This window comes from Anolis sagrei, chromosome 1, assembly GCF_037176765.1.
Source record: "Anolis sagrei isolate rAnoSag1 chromosome 1, rAnoSag1.mat, whole genome shotgun sequence".
NCBI lineage: Eukaryota > Metazoa > Chordata > Lepidosauria > Squamata > Dactyloidae > Anolis > Anolis sagrei.
The window spans coordinates 38114351-38133902 of record NC_090021.1 but is presented as its reverse complement, the minus strand read 5'-3'; the positions used below and the strand labels follow the sequence as shown (position 1 = coordinate 38133902).

General features: G+C 39.1%; 1 protein-coding gene across 2 annotated transcripts in view; it reads right to left on the bottom strand.

The window, feature by feature from the left end:
* Positions 1-5679: 5679 nt before the first annotated feature.
* DISP1 (dispatched RND transporter family member 1) overlaps positions 5680-19552 on the bottom strand; it is a 98306-nt gene continuing 84433 nt past the window's right edge. For both annotated transcript variants that reach the window (XM_060754209.2, XM_060754208.2), the window contains exons 6-8: positions 19158-19255; positions 17312-17409; positions 5680-9284 (exon numbers count right to left, since the gene is read on the bottom strand). In XM_060754209.2, the coding sequence (XP_060610192.2) occupies positions 5691-9284; positions 17312-17409; positions 19158-19255 (3790 nt within the window). In that variant the 3' untranslated portion in view covers positions 5680-5690. The remainder of the gene's footprint in view (positions 9285-17311; positions 17410-19157; positions 19256-19552) is intronic.

Genomic DNA, 19552 nt, shown 5'->3' with positions numbered 1-19552 from the left:
CACATAAATTTACCAGTGGGTTTCTATGGCCAATTGGGGAATCATCTCCAGATGCATACTCCAATTCTCAAACCATTATACCATGCATTCCAACCCCACTGGAAACTAAGTACATTTGTCATAAGTTTGATTTACTAGTATTTTAAATGGCAAAATATTGGAAAGAAGCCCACATTCAAACAGAAGAAAAGTAGAATTGCAAAAAAGTGCATGCTAATGTATGAACTGACTCCATATTTAGAATTTTATATTCATAATTAAAATAGAGATGTGCCATTGCTGGTCTTTTTATGCTGAAATAGAAAGTAATTTGAGTGAAAATATAAGGACCGGCATCTACAATTTTGTATATGTGTGTGTGCGCGCGTGTGTGTATGTCTTACAGAAACAGCTTGGCAGGAACATTGGGGATCACAACCTGGTTATAAATTGCTGCATTTCAAAAACATACATACTACTTTATTCAGCTCACCAGCCAAGTACTTGGCTAGAATTAATTTCATAAATAGACATTACATCACAATCCCATATTTAAGTCCAGCAATTTTCTTCTTCTTCTCCCCTATTGCTCAAAAACAGTCTCTCAATCTCATAGTGTTTATATTTCACATGAAACATTAATTAAATAGGTAAGAGAACTGGTCAAAAGTGCTGTTTGCAAGAAATAGTGCTTTTGGAGACAAAGAGCAGCTGGAAAAGAGCAATTTTGGGCAGAAATCCGTTTTGAGGATCAAATTTGAAGCAGAAATGTGTTCTAGATGGCTTCTTCTCCTATAATGTCTTCTCCTACAGGCCCTATAAGCTCTTCTCTAAAATTGAATCAACCTGATGAAGACAAATATTTAACTATGTGGAATAGCATGGTGTTGGCTCTGTATATTGGGGAGCAATAATAAACTAACCATCTTGAAAGGGTGTACTTCCTTCACAGAGTTGACAACAGGTAACAATAACAGGTTACTTACTTGTAGATGTGTTCCTCTGTTGAAAATGCTCAGTGGACCCATGAGAGAAAATGCATCAGGGATGCACCCAAAGACCCACATATATATTCTTACTCTGACGTTTCTACATTTTTGTTGCTGGCCATGGACAGTAAATAAATGTATATAACCATATACGACATCTAAGATCTCCAGGAAAGGTACTTCTCCTAATACCTTCCAAGGGTAATTTGGTGAGAACAAGGGAAAGGACCTTCTCAGGAGCAGCTCCCAGACTTTGGAACTTCCTCTCTATGGAGGCTAGCATGGCTTCTTCCTTGTGCTCTTATGCTGACAAGTATTATTTACCACATTTATATATCGCTTTTCTCCCCCTGAAAGAACGCAAAGTGGTATAAAATGTAGTAAATAATAATATATTTATTGATGTGTATGTATGTTTTAACTGGTTTTAGTAATTTGTAAGATGTTTGATTCCCATATTGGGGATATGGCAGGACATAAATGGATAATCATGGTTATTTATTTTGTGATAAAAGCATTGCATAAATAAGTATAAAACTGATAAAATAGAGGAAGCACAAGAGACTAAATCATTTTAGACCAAAAACGGGCAACAGCAACCACATTGTCTGTAGCTTTAAACAGTTCTTCCTCAGTGCATGAGGCAGGACATTGTGGGAAAGCATACAGATGCAGAGTTGTTTCTTCTGCTCCACAGTCACACATGGTAGGACCATTTTGCCAGGTTGTCTTTTTATATGCTCACCCCATTTCTCAGTCTGTTCAGGGTCTTCCAAGTTGCCCATTCTTGGTTTGCCGCCACCATATTCTTAGTAACCATCATCATATTTTAGTAGGATTTAATTATCTGATATTGATTAGATACATTACTGGTTTGTAAACATTCTAACTCAGGCTTGAGATTATGTAGCTCTCCTAATATCCTTGGACTACAAGATGTAAAAAGGCCAAACATTGAATCGTCAACGGGCATTAACAGTTGACGATTAAATAATAATTTATTTAATTGGTTGGGAGTACAGATATCCTAGCATAGATGTATATTATGCTGAAAAGTCAAACAGGTCTAAGAAAGTTAAGCTAGATTCTTTTCTAATTATAATAAAATATGTAAGCTGTATTGTCGAAGGCTTTCATGGCCGGAATCACTCAGTTCTTGTGGGTTTTTTCGGGCTATATGGCCATGTTCTAGAGGCATTTCTCCTGACGTTTCGCCTGCATCTATGGCAAGCATCCTCAGAGGGTCTTGCCCTCTGAGGATGCTTGCCATAGATGCAGGCGAAACGTCAGGAGAAATGCCTCTAGAACATGGCCATATAGCCCGAAAAAACCCACAAGAACTGAGTATGTAAGCTGTATTTGTGAAATAAATTGCTGCTTGTTTTTCCTCAATTTTTGCTGCTTATTCTCATCTGCCTGTGAACCAGATGGACTGCCTATAATATTTGTTATTGCCTTATTACTGCACTAGGGATTTATATGCACACACTATGCATCTAAATTCACACAACCCTGTAAGGTTCTGCTGCTGAGAACTATGGCTGCCAATGGCCAATAGAGATTTGAACTTTAGTCTCCATGTTCCGAGTCTAGTACTTTGAACACTATTTAATACTGCTCACTCAGATCAATTGCAATTTTAAAAATGGCATGAAGGTTTAAACAATGGAAGAAATAAAGTAATTAATGTACCTAGTTTGCACAATTTCCATAATTAAACAACTTTACATCATTCACATATTAAATGCCTAGATTAGAGGAAGTGGAATATTGCAAACTCAGTTTTGTTAAAGTTTGGAATTCTTGCAATAGATCAATAAACATGCAGAGAGGAATTATCTGGCAGACAATGTTCACTTTGTCATCCAAAATGTTTTTGATAAAGCCCCCACAATGTCTACTGACCGTTCTTTGCTGTCATGGAATCCTCTTTTGGATCAAAAATTGGTCAAGGAACAGGAAGCAAACAGCAGGAATAAATGGTCAGTTCTCATAATGGAAGGATGTGAACAGCGTGTCCCACTGGGAGCTGTATTGGAACTTGTGCTTTTTAATGAAAATGTCAGCATGATGTATCCACCCAGGGTGCGACTGATATAAAAAGAGCAAATTCCATGTTGGTATAATGAGAAAAAGAACTGAAATAAACAACCTATATCATGCTGGCCTGACACAAATGCACACCCAGATTACATAGACAAGTGGTTCCCAAGCATATCCCCAGCTCTTCTGGTCCTTCAGCTCACACAGTTCTTGACTGTTGGACAAGCTGGCTGGGGCTTCTAGGAGCAGAAGTTCAAAACATCTGAGGGCCCAAATTTTGGGAAACACTGCTGTTGACACTTTCGGCCATTGATGTATGAATAAATATTGCAGAGTTGAAAAAGTTGAGAAAAGGGCAACTCTCCCATGAAGAAATGTACAATGTTTGGGGCTAGTTTAGAAAAAAAAAAGATAAAGGGACACATGATATAGCTGAACAGCTATGTCTTTGTGTGATATGTGATGTTATTTTATGTAATGTGTTTAGTAATGTTAAATGTTTTATCAGGGGAGGGTCAATTTGGATGTTTTATACTTTTTTTAATCAAGGGCATTGAATTATTGCTAACACTGTGAGTCCCCTTCGGAGTTGAGAATACTGCAAATAAATAATAAAATAAATAAACAATGAAGATATGCCTAGTGCAAAGAATGTGACTTGAACCTAATTTGAAGAGTGGGGGAGGTTGCAGTAGGGAAGGCAGAGACAGTTGTGTGAGCGGTGCAATGGAAAGCCGTGAGACATGGGAGACAACAGGAGGGAAGGGAAAGTGAGCAGAAGACTGGAAATAGCAAATGGCAGCACTCTAAGGCCCTAAAGTAAGGCAAGTGAGAAAATAGGAACAGGAGGGTGAACAACGTGAGCAGCAGAGTGTGAATGCACAAGAGCATACAAGGTAAGGCAAGAGATGTAGTATAAGTGAAGAAAGAATGAGCATACGAAGTGCAAGAAGCATGGGAGGGGCACATAGTGATAACATTAAGATGAAGGAGTAGCAGAACGAGAGTGGTACAAGTGACGGAGTTCATTGCAATGGTGCAAGATAGTGTAAGGGAGGGAGTAGGAGGGATCCTATTTATTTCCTGAAGAACCCAAAGAAGGAAGGTGGAAGTGAGAAGAAAAGTAGCTCAGTTGGTTCTGCAGGTTTGTCACTTCCTACTATGACAAATCAAATGTGAGCACAGGTTAAAATTTGTATTAGAGTTGGAAGAGAGTTGTATGTGTTTTGAAGAAATCTAGGATACCAAGCAGAAAAATCACAAGCACAAAGACTTGGACCCTGTACTGTGTGTCTCAGTAGGTGAGCTACATGTCACAATAATGGGAGGAGAAGTGAAACTTTGCTGTCTCTTGATATTTACAAGTTCTCCCCTTCCCTGTTCTAGTTTGGTTGCTTAATTCCTTTAACTGCGATTCAAATGTCCATGTCATTTATTTGTGGAAAATCTTCTCCAAAGACTGTTGCTGTTGTCTGCCTTCCAAGTCATTTGCTGTTGCCTCCCTTTCAAGTTATGGTGACTCTGAGGTGAGTATATCACAGGGTTTCCTTGGCAAGATGTGTTCCTCTGAGACAGAAAGTGTGCAACTTGCCCAGTGAGATTCCTTGACCAAGCAGGGATTTGAACCTGGTCTCGAATTATAGTCCAATGCTCAGAAATACAATTAAGAGTTGGAGAAAGCTATACAAATGGCATTTACGATTTAGGAAATTGTACTATTCTGTGAGTTCTGAAACATATTAATGACCTTTAGTTTTATGAAAATGTCTATGATTTAATTTAGTGTTCTTTCATGTTGTTGTATAATCTTAATTAACTTGACTATCTCAACAGCTAAAAACAGGCTCACGTTTCCCATTGAAGTATCATTAAGTTTATGTTGGTTAAAATTGTTCTTCATTTTAAATACTGTATTGTTCTTTCATGTTTTATTTTTTGCACTACAAATAAGATATGTGCAGTGTGCATAGGAATTCGTTCATTTTCCCCCAAACTATAGTGTGTATCCCCTAACAATCCGTGAACCAGCCCTCTGCCTAAAAAGTTTGAGGACCCCTGTTGGAGATGAAGAAGGGGACACCACTTCCATAACTTCTTAAGTCCATATACTATCACTGAATGATACCTAAAACAATTTATGAAGAACTAACAGAGTAGGGACTGAAAGGGACAAGCTCATAAAGAACCATTTTAGATGTGATTTTAAAAATCTGTGTTTCTTTTTTCTTACCCTCTGTGATCCATCAGAGATAGGTTTTAGCTGATCCCAGGTAATTAAATAAGAGATAATATAATTCTAGGTAATATAATAGTTAGAGAATAGCAACATAAGGCAGTAAAACAGCCTAACTCAGATATATTTTCTCTTGCCAAAATCCCAGGGACAGGCTACTTGAAATGCTTTATTTTTCATTGTAGTGGAGAATAACAACCGAAATGATTTTGGCAACTGCACGGGAAGATGTGAATTAAGCAGTATTTGACTTTACTGAGAACAATGTATAATCAACTTGAAAAAGGTTAATAAAACTTAACCAAAACATTCACTTTTCTTTCAAAGTAGATTTTAAATCCTCAAACGTGATTTTATGTATATTGCATATATGTGACCATCTGAACAGGTTTAATACTATGAGATCTCTTCAAAAAGAATAACACGGACATTACATTTAAGATTAATTATAGTGTTTTTATTAGCAAACTTTCATTGGAAAGTTCAGGGTGTGCTAACAAAGCAGGCACATGGGCTTCAGTGTTTGGCATATGACACTCAACAGAATTGCACTTGATCATTATGGTTCTGTTACAATACTGTGAATTTTCAGGGCAAGACTCAAAGCCAGCTTCTGATGCTCTACTGCTTTCTATACCCTTAATCTCATTCTGATGCAATTTAGTGCTGGGAGTACTTTGTGGTACGTCCTGGATGCCCTCTCCTTCAGTTTGCCTGTTTTGCTTCGATGCAGATATCCCATTTTCATTTCTATTTACCTCTGCAACTCTTACCTCCCGCTTCCCTCTGCAACTATTACAGAGCCCTTTTGGGTTCTTAGACAGGTGATTCTCTTTTTCACAAGGTTTTGTGACTGAACCAGCACTTCTGCAAGGGAATGGAGAAGAATTTGTCTCTTTTGAAAGGGTTCTTAAGTTCTCTTCAGTGTTAGGAAGACTGCGGGATTGAAAATGGTGTGCGGAATGAAGAAAAATGTTTTTCGGGAGTGAATTCTGAACTGGCGGCCTTTTTAACCTGCCTTGTAGACAGTTACAGTGGAGAACATGCTGAACAGTGTTAATGTAGCCATCAGAAGAGCGAGGCAAGGCATTTAGAGGGACCAAATTATTTTGGGTCTGCATGTTTCCAGACGAAAGAGAACAGCGAAAGCATAAGGTTTCATTTAACTGCTGACATGAGCGGGGACTCCATTTCATACCCAAGGCTTTATATGCGTCGGAGCAAATGCACTGCTGGTTTTGACACATCAGCTGGCAAGTGGGGTCTTGCTCATCAGAAGGTACCACGGCTGGGCTGGATTCACTTTTAGCATTCATGTTCATTTCGTCGCTATATGCCAACTGGGGAAGAGCATGGGCATTTGTAAGCCTACCATTGAAGAGCTCAGAGCAGATGTGCGTCTCTTCAAAGGCTCTCTTCTCAGAGGGAGTGCAGTTATTGGTCTGGCATGCTAAAGGCTCCAGCTCATAATGTTCATGCTCACGCTCCTTGTCTGATTTTTTACTTCTAGGGTCCAAATGGTATTTGTTTTCCTCCCCATCTTTGCTTCCTGACAATGCCTGGGAAAAGGCACTGCACTGAAATCTTTTCGGCAGAGGAATCTGTCCAAAAGTTCCTTGGGGGCCAAGGCAACGGCACATGCACTGGAAGAAGAAAGTTGCAAAGGCCCAGCTGATGCACATTATAAGCATCATGAAGGTGCCAAGCTGAGTATATGCCAAAACTGTGGAAGGCATCATCATGGCTCCCGCTACAAATGTGGTCAGGGCTGCCATTGCAATTGCTGAGCCCATGCGACTTAAGGAGAAAATGACTTTCCCTTCTCTGTCAGGATCTGGAGCCAAACGGTAAGCAACTCCATAATGGACAGCGAAGTCAACAGATAATCCAACAGCAACAGAAATGGTGACAGACTCCAAAACGTTGAGTTCCCAACCCAGAAGAACCAGAGATCCTACAGTAACAAAAATGGTTCCTGCTATTGAGACTATTGCATAAAGGCTTATTATGATATTCCAAGTTGTAAGTAACATTACGCTGAATGCTACAGCAACTGAAAGACCCATGGCAATCAAAGTCCCATCAGAAAGACTGTCCTGGAGGTCATAGAACTCTAGATTACTCACAAACCAGCCATTGCTAAGCCCCTCGGGAGCAGTACTGAGCTCATGTGAAATCCAGGAATCCACCTCTTGGTAGAACTGATGCATCTTCTCATATGCCAAGGTGAAGAGGTAGGTGCTTTGGAACTCCAGTACCACTGCTCTGATGGTATCATTTATGTCAAAACGAGGCCCAGGGGTTTTGCTGTCTAAATGGTACCCTGTACTTCTTTCAAGCTCCATGATGGCCCTCTTGATGCATAACTCAAAAATCTCCTGTTTGTAGGGGAAGCTCCAATGACTGCAGCAGGGATAAAGGGCTGGTTCATCACAGTCCTGATTTTCCATCCACTGCTTAAATGTCTCAATAAAGCAGCTTGTGAAGTCTTGTTCTTCTGTTTGATAATAAAAAGTCTGGTTTCTCAGCTTCTGGCAAAACTTCAAAATCCACAGCTGTGAATCTGGGCTTGCAATATTGAAGGAGCTGTCTAATTTTAGTTTCCCTTTACTTTTAGGGTTTAGGGGGTCTCCGTTGTCTTCAGGAGAGACTCCCCAGATGATAGTGATGGGCATATGGAGCTCTTCTCCATGATGAACACGCTCAAACATAAAAAGTTTCCTGAACTCTGCATCATAACGTTCAAATGGATGAGAAGACCTGAACACTTGAAATTCTGAGAGCTCCAGAGAGGGAAGCTTCATCTTTGGATTCACGCACACTATATAAGCACCCCCAACAGTTAAGGCCAAGAACCAGACTAACCAAATATAACGAAATTTGATAACAATACATGGCAATACTTTTTCAAAAAATATCCTAGATGCTTCTGAGCCTGCAAAAACAACCTTGTGGAACATTTGGCACAGAACTGTCCAGCAGCTTTTGTTACTGTAGCCCCTTGTCTGAGACTTCCTGAAGCAACTAAATATATTGAGCAAGTACCGTTCGTGTAACACAACAACTGCAGGCAACCATGTTACCATCAGAACATAATTCACCAATATGGCGGTGCCAGCATACACACCGAAACACCTGATTGCTGTGATATTGCTGACATAATTGGCATAAAAGGCAGCGGCGGTGGTGAAACTGGTGACAAACATGGAAAGGGCAGCATGTTGTAAGGTGATGCTGACTGTTTCTGACGTTGCAGCTTGAGATTTATCAAATTTTGTGTAATTCCATACATCACACAAGACAAAAGCATCATCCGCCCCAATACCAACAAGAATTATCAGTGCAGTGAGGTTCATAAAGGGGAAAAATTCAAAATTAAATACTACCCGGTAGAGGAAGTAAGAAACAATCAACGAACTAATTATGGCAAACATGGTCATGAGTGTGATAAACATGGACTTGGTATATATGCACATGACAAAAAGAACAATCACAATGGCGATCCCAGGATACACAGTATCCATTAAAAGGTAATCTTGGAATAAGCTATGCTTGATTCCAAACTCAATCCCTGTGATGGTGGTGATCCCATCAGAACAGTTCCAGTTCTCAAACTTATCCAAGTAGATATTCATCATGCTCTCCCCTTTTTCGGTAGGTGAAAAGAGCATGCTGTACTTTAAAGCTGGTGAGACATAGTCTGTGAGCTTTGGGCTTAGGAAATCTTTGTCCACTAGGTAGTGGAGAATCTGGTAAACAGCGTTGTACTTCGTACATTTACGAGGAACGTTCGTACACTTGAGTTGGTCCTTCCTCCTGGCGGCCATATCCCAGCAGTCTGGCCCAAGCGTCCCATTGTAGTAGTATTTGGCACACGTACGGAGCAGCTTCAGAGTGTGAGAGACATCTCTTTCTACAATTTTTTGACAGGATGACCTGTTGTTCAGAATGGCAATATAATTGCCTAGAGTCCAGCTGGGACAACATGAAGCATCAGTGGTCCTCTGGCAGAGATAACCAAACTGAAAATGAGACCGTATCTGTGTAAAGAAAGACATACAGAGTTATAATGCAAAGCAAAAGTATGAAGCCAAAATGACTGTTTCAATGTTTTCATGGCCTATAAAAGACATCAAAACAATGTTCTTCCTACTACCCTTAAAATTTAATTCACCTTTATGTTTGCTCAAATGTTGGTACTCATTGTTAGACTAGCTCAGATATGGTTACCATTATTTGTATTCTCAATGTGCACATTTTGAATGCTGTCTTTCCCCCTTGCACTTTTTAAAGCAATTTAAAATGAAGCAATTGCTGGCTCATAGCTCTTTCAAAAGTTGTACAAATGATGAGCTAATGAGATGCAATTGTAAGGATAACATACTCTGGAGACTAAATTTATGGCCAATGGAGTTATTTGAAACATATTTCAAAAAGTAAACATGTATGGCTGAGATTAGAAAATAAACCCATTGGTGTTCCTTCCTGCCTCTGCCCCAACCCAACCCAACCCAACCCAATAGATTACTATAATTTCTTTAAAAAACAGTCTTGTGGTTTTCAAATATAAACTAATCCTAAAGTATTTTTTCATATGAAGTTACAAAAAGGATGTTTTCAGATGAGCAAATAATTTTTCATACAGCAAAGAACAGAAAGAAAAAGACAGTCTGTGCAAGGCACAATTTTTGCTGTGTTTACACAACTGTAAGCATAAATATTTATTTATTTACAACATTTCTACCCCACCTTTCTCCACTCCAGAGGGGCCTCAAGGCGGCATTCCCATAGGCAACTATTCAATGCCAGAGTTTAACCTGCGAATTACTGTATATACTTGAGTATAAGCCTAGTTTTTCAGCTTATACTTGGATGATGGCCCTGGCGGGAAAGTGTGGGGCTAAAAGAAGGGTTATTTCAGCCCCACGCCTTCCTGCCAGGACTCTCACCTCTCTGAACAGCAACCCAGCTCTCCTTCCTCTCCCCCTCTCTTGCGCAGTGTCCCCCCTACTCTTCTACTCTCTTGCGCAGCATGCACCTTCCTCTTCTACTCTCTTGGCACGGTGTGCACCTTCCTCTCCTCCTCTCTCAGCGCCAGTCTTTAACACTTTTTCTTATTCAGTTGCACACAGCATTTCCTCCAAAATAAACTAAGATGATTATTGGGAGGATATTTAAGCACATTTACATAGAAAGAGATTAGAATAATGATTTCAACAGAGTTGGACAGTCTTATCTTAAAGTAAGAGTTTTATTTAAATATTCAAAAACATTTAACTTGCTGATACTTCAATTAATGTAATTTTATTGGTATCTATTTTTATTTTGAAATTCACCAGGAGCTGCTGCATTTCCCACCCTTGGCTTAAACTCTAGTCTCAGTTTTCCCAGTTTTTTGTGGTAAAATTAAGTGCCTCGGCTTATATTCGGGTCGGTTTATACTCGAGTATATCCGGTAAGTCTGATAGGTTTCATCTGTAGCTAAGTTGTTTGATGTACACAGTTTGGCAAAATAAAGAACAAGTTTTATTCTTTTGCATTCAATCTAATTCTCAGGTCATGACAAGTTCTCTCGACTACCTTAGATCAAGAGAAAAGAAAAGCAATATTACAGCCAGCCAGCTTAATAGACTATATTTAGCACTGAGTTGGTTTCTAAATAAAATACTCAGAATAAAACTAGTCTAGCTGAAGTATAACGAAACCATCCCAAACCCAGAATCCTTCATGGAAAGTCATGTTATACAATCAATCACAATAGTTTATTGTACGGGCCCAAGGCCATGACAAAAAGCATTGCATGCGCACAATAGTATCCTCGGAGGAAGAGGCACCAAAGATGCTAAACCGAAACCATAATCATGCTCCCACAGAGAGCAAAAACAACGCAAGTTAACAATAATTAGCAAGTTAACAATAATTTTGGGAGAGGGTCCAGTTAACCCTTAAGAGTCTCCTCAAGACAATCCTTAAACCTCCTTTTCCTAAACCAGATATTTTACCTCCCACCCTCCACCCAGTAGGCCAAAACACTGAGTTTCAGCAGCCATGACTTTCCTTTTTTGTGTTTGGGGAAGCTTTTGGGGATTTTCTGGGTTAAGAGAAGAAAAATGCTGGATTTTTAGGCAGTTTTTGCCCATTTGGGGACAAAGAAATTACCTGAAAATCACCCCCAAAATTAAAAAAAAAACTTTCTGGAGAGGCTGGAGAGTTGTTCTGGGGTTCCCAAAGGCCAATCCTGGATATGTATTTTCTCATTATCATAGAATTAATTTTATGGACTCACTTTACACATACATTAACATTCAAAAGTCAGGTAAAATTCAAACATCTGAACCATCTGGTTTGGAATAATGTCAACGTTGCTTTGTCGTATTATAAGCAATTGTTTTAGAGAAGATATTTTCTTTTGCTTTTTCAAAAAAAAACCCAAAAACAGGATTTAGGAGTTCCCCTTATTGCCATAAAAGATTCTATATACTTTTAACTTTTGTCAAACAGTTTGAGAACCAAAATGACCTTAAATTCCAGAAAAAAACAGGGTAATTCACATTTGATTGTTTCCAGATAAAACACTCGTGCATGTGAATGCAGGGGAAAAAATGAACAACCTAATAAATAAAAGGAAGCACTGGAATGCCATCTCTTTTATTTTTCATGGCACATGTCCAGATTTATCAAGAAGGATACAATACGCAAGCCCTTTGGGTCACTCAGCAAGCGGGCAGGAAAAAAATAGTTGTCCACTTCACTTATTCAAGTTCCAGTTGAAAGTATGAGCCTTATTTGCTATGCTTTGGCATGTTACAGGCCAGATACATTTGCAACACAAGTCACTCTCTCTGAAGATAAAGATGAATTGGCTGCTAGAACTTGGAAGGAAAGACTTTGCCTGGAACTTATCAAAAATTCCTCTTAAAAACACGGTTTTAGAATTATTGCTTGCACATTCAAGGGCTGGAACCTATTTTGCTCTTTGATCAAAAGGTGTTGCCAAGGCCAGTTTGTGCACGTTAGGTATGCATCGTCACATTATTATTCTCTTGCTTTGGAACATCTAAAAAAACCACTCAGCTTGTGCTGAAATTCACTCTCAGTAGTTTTATGCACTTTCCACATGGATTTGTCTAGCAATGAAGTCCAGTTCATTTCAAGTATAGGCAGTCCCCAAATTACAAACATCGACTTATGAATAACTCAGGTACAAGGTGAAATCTTCTGAACAGGAGCACAGACAGCAAACCAACACCACAGGGGTGTTAACATTTCCCTATGCTATCCAAAGCTAAAATATACATATATTTGGCTGGAGTTACACATAAAAAATGTATCTGTTCTGACTTACATACAAATTCAATTTCAGAACAAATCTACAGAATCTATCTTGTTTGTAACTTGGGGACTGCCTGTACATCAAGCATACACAATGCAGGTGGAGGGCGAGCCAAACCTGTTTCCTTACACCATGAAGTATGTGTTCCCATGTCTTAGATCTTCTCCAATGTCTCCCAGTAAATCAGGGACTTGTGCTGTTGAAAATCCAATTATTTTTTGGCTTTCCCTACAGAGACAAGTCTATCTGCAACCAGGCCCGTAGCCAGGATTTTGATTCTGGGGGGGGGGGGGGGGGGGCTGAGTCTGAGTCAAAGAGGGTCTACCCTAGCAAACCTTTTGTATCGTTACCCCAATACTCCCATGCATATGGAATATATTGAGCATGGTGATCAGATCATGATATGAATAAACATAACAGTTTAAATAATGTACCAGTAAGACCTTCTCGCGGACCACCGTGAGAATTTCGGGGCGGGGGGGGGGGAGCTGAAGCCCCTCAAGACCCCCCCCCCCCCGGCTACATGCCTGCTTGCAACACTCTGGTTGGGGACAGTTGGTAATGGGTACCTCCTTAAACCTGAGGGCTAAATTTGATTTCATAGAATTTATTGGGAACTGCCATCCAAGAGTGAGTGGGTCCAAATGCAAAAGGTCAAGCCAACAATGTCAGCAGTTTCAGTTAAAACTCTCATTGAAAGCAACTACAGGAGGTCCTCCATTTTCATGGGGATAAAGGTTCAGAACCCTCATGGAAGTGGGAAAATTATGAGTTTTAAAACAAGAGAAGACCTCTCTAAAAAAAGTTAGGTCTTCCAGAGCAATTCTATTGTCAAATGTCATTGAATGTTGACAAACACTTAGGATAGTGTTTCTCAACCTTCCTAATGCCGCGATCCCTAATACTGTTCCTCATGTTGAGGTGACCCCCAACCATAAAATTATTTTTGTTGCTACTTTGTAACTGTAATTTTACTACGGTTATGAATGCAATGTAAATATGTGATATGCAGCATGCAAATACCCAATACAGCCAAGTTTGAATACTGGTGGGGGGGGGGGGCACAGATTTTGGGAGTTGTAGTTGCTGGGACTTACAGTTCACCTACAATCAACAGTTCACCTACAATCAAAGAGCATTCTGAACCCCACCAACAATCGAATAGGGCCAAGCTTTGCATACAGAACCCCCATGACCAACAGGAAATACTGTGTTTTCTGAGGGTCTTTGGCGATCCCCTTGGGGATCCCAACCCCCAGGTTGAGAAACGCTGGCTTAGGAGGACCTAGACTTTCTTAGAAATCTGTTCCCTCCAGTATGACTCTACAGGCAACTTCTGGCAGAAGCCAATTACAGAGTTGTCCTGGAGGACCTAGAGATTTCTCGAGGAAACCTATTAACCAAATTCGTAAAGAGTCAAATCTACAAATCGCCCACACTGCAAAAATTAAATCCAGAAATATAACTGTATGTCTTTGCAGAATCACTTCAACTTTTCAGAAGCGAAAATCCCCACAATTCTGCCTGAGGTCCACCTGTGATTGCTCTATGGGAAGGAACCTTAGACAGTCACCATCACAACTGGATAATAGGAACGAATATGGTGGCAATACAGCCCCTGGTGAATTCCTTCACCAAAGTAGTTGGATCTGCTTCCATGGGAGTTCCAATTCTGTCACATTGACTCCTGGAACTCTCCCACTGTTGCTGCAGATGTATGTTTCAAGGGAAAACTGGTAATGGAAGCAAACTTGCCTTTCCAGGGATTTTACTGAAATGACTAAGCTTCTCACCAAAGACACATTATCAAGGAAAATGAGAGTTTTACAGCTGAATGTCTATAGTCATACATGGATGCATTTATTTTTGAAAGGATTTTCAGGTTAACAGTTGGAAGACACTTTCTATAAAGGATTTCCCAATAAAAATGTATTAATATATAAAAGGAAACATGTAGCAATGTTAAAATGTAACCGTGAAAAGGAAATTTCTAGCATAAGCTTTGGGACTACAGTCTACTTCTTCTGATTCGAGTCCACAAAAATGTTTTTGATGATTTTCCTTTACTCAGTTTCAAAGATATTACAGGTTTATATATATTTAAAACCAAAACAGATTTATGTCTTTGAATTAAGATTTATAAGCACTTGGCAAAGTTAGGAAAAAGACCAAAGGGGCTGGATCCCACTGACCCTCTGCATATGGCATTGAGATTATGAGGGTGCCATATGTGCAGCATTTATAAAATATAATCCTAATCAGAAGTAAACCAGATGGTTAAAGTTGATACTTAATGCCCAGGACAATTCGTGTTTGAACAGCCCACAGCTGGAAATACATTTGTATTTTTTTTTTACTGTTGTGGACATGCTGGGGCTGTATTATCAAAGTTGCATTAAAACACAGAATGACAGAAAAAGGCTGGGGAAAACATACAAACCCTTATATTCGGCATTGGGCTTAATTTTCAAAACACCAAAGCAAGTTGGATCTTGTTCCACACAAATCAACAGCACTGACTTCAGTACAAAAAGAGAATGAAGTGAAACGCCATTTGGAGAGCAGCCAAAAAAGGAAGACAACTTTAACTGAGATCACAGACCACAGAAGACACTGGTTCCTCCCTGCTGTGTAAAGCAGCTTCAGTTCAAACATTTGTAGCATACTACATACTTCCACACAGATTTATCTGTACACCCACAGATTTTTGAAAACTATGAAAATGGTAAAACATCGTCCATACCACTATTCCACTAGACTAGACCTTGAGTGAAAATTATGAGGCTCTTAACTGGTCCCATATGTCCACATTTGCTATATTTTTGGTCTGTAAATTTCAATTAGAAAAGGTTAAAAGTGAGGAATGAGGGGCACAAAATGCTGGTTCATAGCCTTCTGGGCTCGGAAGTGTGACCATACCTATGTCAGGCCTTTGAGACCTGAAAATATTTCTAAACAGCATCCATTCCTCTTAATATTTAGGTAGCACAGATGGTTCTCCAAACACTCAAGATGGAGGTACTGCCTAAAAATAAAGATCTTGAAAGGTTGTTGCTTAGGGGAAAATAACCTCAAATAGGATGAATATTAATGATGCAAATTTTTGGCATGAAAAGTTATTAGTCCTACTGCAAACGTAAATACAAACATTAAAAATGTTGCTGAAAATCTGCGTTTATTTGATATTTTTCAAAATTTGGTGGAAGTCTCAGGTTTCGGGGACAGGCTTTAAACTGGTATATAAGGAGACCTCAAATGGGGAGGAAACTTTAATTAATTATTTGATTATTATTCAATGAGCCTCATTGCAAAACCTACACGTGATAGAGAAAAACTCTGTAAGAATAACCTAAAATTTTATCTAATGAAAAATATTTACTGCCTTGTGTAATCAAAATAGATAGAATTACCATATCCTCCCCTCAAAAGAACATAGGAAAATAGTTTACTTCACATTACACCCCTGATTGATCCCTAGGCCTAAAACCAATTGTTAGATCCAACTACAGTGCATAAATAGACTCAGTGGAGGCTTGGTAAGTCAACATTTATTTCAGTTCCACTGATCCAGTGAGTTTACTTCAGGTAGCAGTGGGAATTGAATTAAGGGCCCAGAGGCCAGCATGAATTATGACCAAGGAAGAACTATGAATCTTGGCCCTCTATTTCCTACCTTTCCACATCCCAGAGTAGTGCTATATATCCCCTATGAAACTGAATGCATCCCCCCCCCACCCCCAATTCCCAGCTTACATGCCTCTTTGCACTATTTGGACACATCAGTTCTGCCAGCACTATTATAACAGCCTAAAGTGCCTGTTGTAAAGCTTTATGGGATTGCCAACTCTGGGGCACCAACACCTGTCAAAGCATGCCAATCACTGTGGTTTCAAAGACTTGACAAACTCACACATCATCATAGATGTACAATGCAAACATATGGCCTTCACTTCAGCACAGACCTTGCGTCAGTAAAGGTCTATTAGTTAAAACCAGATTTCATCCTCCTCTCTGTGCAATGCTAACTTTTAACACATGCAAGAAAAACTCATGAAATCCCCTCGGCTGCCTGTTATTTTTTACATTTTGGATCCTTGGGGAATTTGAAATAGGCCCAACCATCCTGGTGATGGAAAACATTCTCTCACGATCAGAGCAGTCAGGACCAAAGTGTCTTCTTTCATCCCCTTGTGCTCTGAAGAGGAAGCAAAATTTGCTTTCTCAGAATACCAAGATCTGGATTGAATTATTATGGTTTTTTTTCATCTGGTATTTACAAAAGTTACTGTATATATCCACACATGCCTGAGATCCCTGTTGCCAATCTATCTTCTTTTAGGTATCACAGAGCAGACAACTGTCTCCCAATCTCTCCAAATATAATGTTGACAAATTGTTTTAGGAGAAAGTAAAAATGGGGGAAAGAAGTGCTTTCTGAACTAGTATTAGGAGATGAGATGACAGAAAAACTAAGGTACCAAATCCTGCCCTGCCTCCAACAAAGTCTTCAGAAAAGGAAATGATGGAGAAAAGAAACAGATGGTGCTGTGAAGATTGTGAAGAAATGTAAAATAACAGTCCTATCACAAAATAAAGTGGTTAATTATGCCCGAATGCTTACTTGTTGATAGATTATTCTGCAACTAGAAAGTAATGGTAAGGGAATAACCAAGGAAAAAGTCTCTATTGTCAAATGTAAAGTTTGTGGAATTAAAGTTAAAAAAAATTTCTTACCCTCGAATTATCTATATTGCACATTGATTTTATTGCTGGTAAATTCCATAAATTCTCTCCATCAGCTGATGTAAATACAACTCTTGAATAGCGATCACCTGAAAATAAGAAAATTTCACAGAACTTCAGAAAGATGAAAGAATAGTTATTACAGAGAAAATATAACCCTCAATACCAGGGGAAATTTTAGATGGTGCTTTCAGTGCAGCTGTATCTTGTACCAATCTTTATTTCTCAGTTTAATTTATCTTCCGGTGCTATTGTGAACCCTGCCTTTCGTCTGCACATTATTAAGATCCAGAAATCAATTGGCAAGAAAATGGATGCATACAAATTTTGTAGGAGCTTAGAGGTGATTTCCCCATGTTCCTTATGTTATGCTTCCTGCTGTGTAATCACTTTCTAATATGAATATATTCATAAATTACATAAATTATGTGCATTATTTTAAAATATTAAGACATTTAAACATCACTATAGTTTTGATACTGCAGTTAAATTGACCTCTTGCGCTACTGGGCATGAATGGGTAAGACTGAAAGGAGGATTTATTCTGAAAGCAACGGGAATAGGTTTGCAGATCATCCTGCCTGTCCCATTGAAGTAGAAAACTGGCAAGAACTTTAGAATCTAATTCATCTCCCATACCAACTTCGGTCTTGGGTTATCCGGAAAGTAACCCTTGGGTTACAAGGGTTATCTGGAAAGTAAGGTTACAAGATTTTTTTAAAAATACAAAGAATGAATATATTCTAATAAAACTTACATGGATTGTAGCATAGGTATTACATTACTATTCCACATAGTCACCATTCAGTTCAATACATTTTGGGATGAGTTTTTGAAGCCTGTGCCATAGAAGTTTCCCTCCACCTTTTTCAGTCAGTTCGTCACTTTGATTTTTACCTCATCATCGTTGGAAAAGTGCTTTCCACCCAGTGAACAGATGATAGTCACTGGGTGTGAGATCGGGGCTTAAAACATCCCGGCCAAATGAAGTCAACAAGTCTTGTGTTGCATGCATGGTGTGCAGATGCACATTGTCATAAAGGAGATAGATTCCCACCGTCAGCATCACATGATGCTTGTTTTGGATGGCTCTGCAAAATTTCTGCATGGTTTCACAATATATTCCGTACCAATTTTGTCACATGCTGTCTTGACATTATAATTTCGTGACAAATCGCAGTAGTATTCATAACTTTACTGTTTAGGTAGCATATTACAGCACAAACTTCGCACTTGGAGGGAAATGGAATGAGGACGCTCATCTCCAACCTTCACCACAATGCCAGTCGATGAGCTACTGACAACTGGCCCTGCTCATTCCTGTTACCCGGCAGAGATACCAACTTCCTCCCTGAAAATTCCCCATGAGAGCTACATGTCTTGTAACCTGACTTTCCAGATAACCCTTGTGGTAGTAGTAATAGTAGTAGCAGTAGTAATAGAACAAAATGTCACTTCTTTCTAGAGTTTGGCTATGTTGCTTAGGGGTTCCAGCGGCTATAATCCAAAACAGAAAAAAACAAACCCAAAACCTTTCCAATCTCTAATTCGTTTTCTATCACAAACCTCAATGAGCAAGGAAATGAAAATCTACCACCAGAAAATATATCAGTGGGCAATGTTTTTATTTCCTATTTCTGTGGGGAAGATACTATAGTAGCAGTAATTCAAATGTAGCATGACTTATAGCTTACTTCTCTTTTTTCTCAGAAACTAAAAAGTGTGGTAGAAAGCATACAAAATATCAGTTCAAAATTCCTCCACACAAGACCTGTTTTATTTTAGAGTGGAAGGCATTTTCTAAAACATTTCATATGCTCAAAACTACTTAACTCACTTGGAATGTCACAGAAAAAGCTGTCTTTGTGGAAATTCCAGTCTGCCTCCCTTTTCTCTCTTTCATAGTGGTCGTCTGACCATCTGTCATCTCGATGGCTAAAAGAAAAAAAATACATAATCTGTAGCATCTAAACCAATTACACGCTTTCAGCAGTTGCCGGGTGTTTCAAAAAAACAAAAAGAGAAATAAAAATGCTCTTAGGAAAAACTAACATTTTCATGAAGCAGCTGATTGAAAAACCAACTCAGACAGGGGAACAAATTATCATTACATTTGGTTGGAACCAATGCAGGCCATCTGTGAACAGAATGGAAACCATTGGCAGAATTGAATCCTTTCCCCTCTTCTAGCTTGCCAAAACTCCCAAATCTTCTCAAAAAGGATTGGAAATC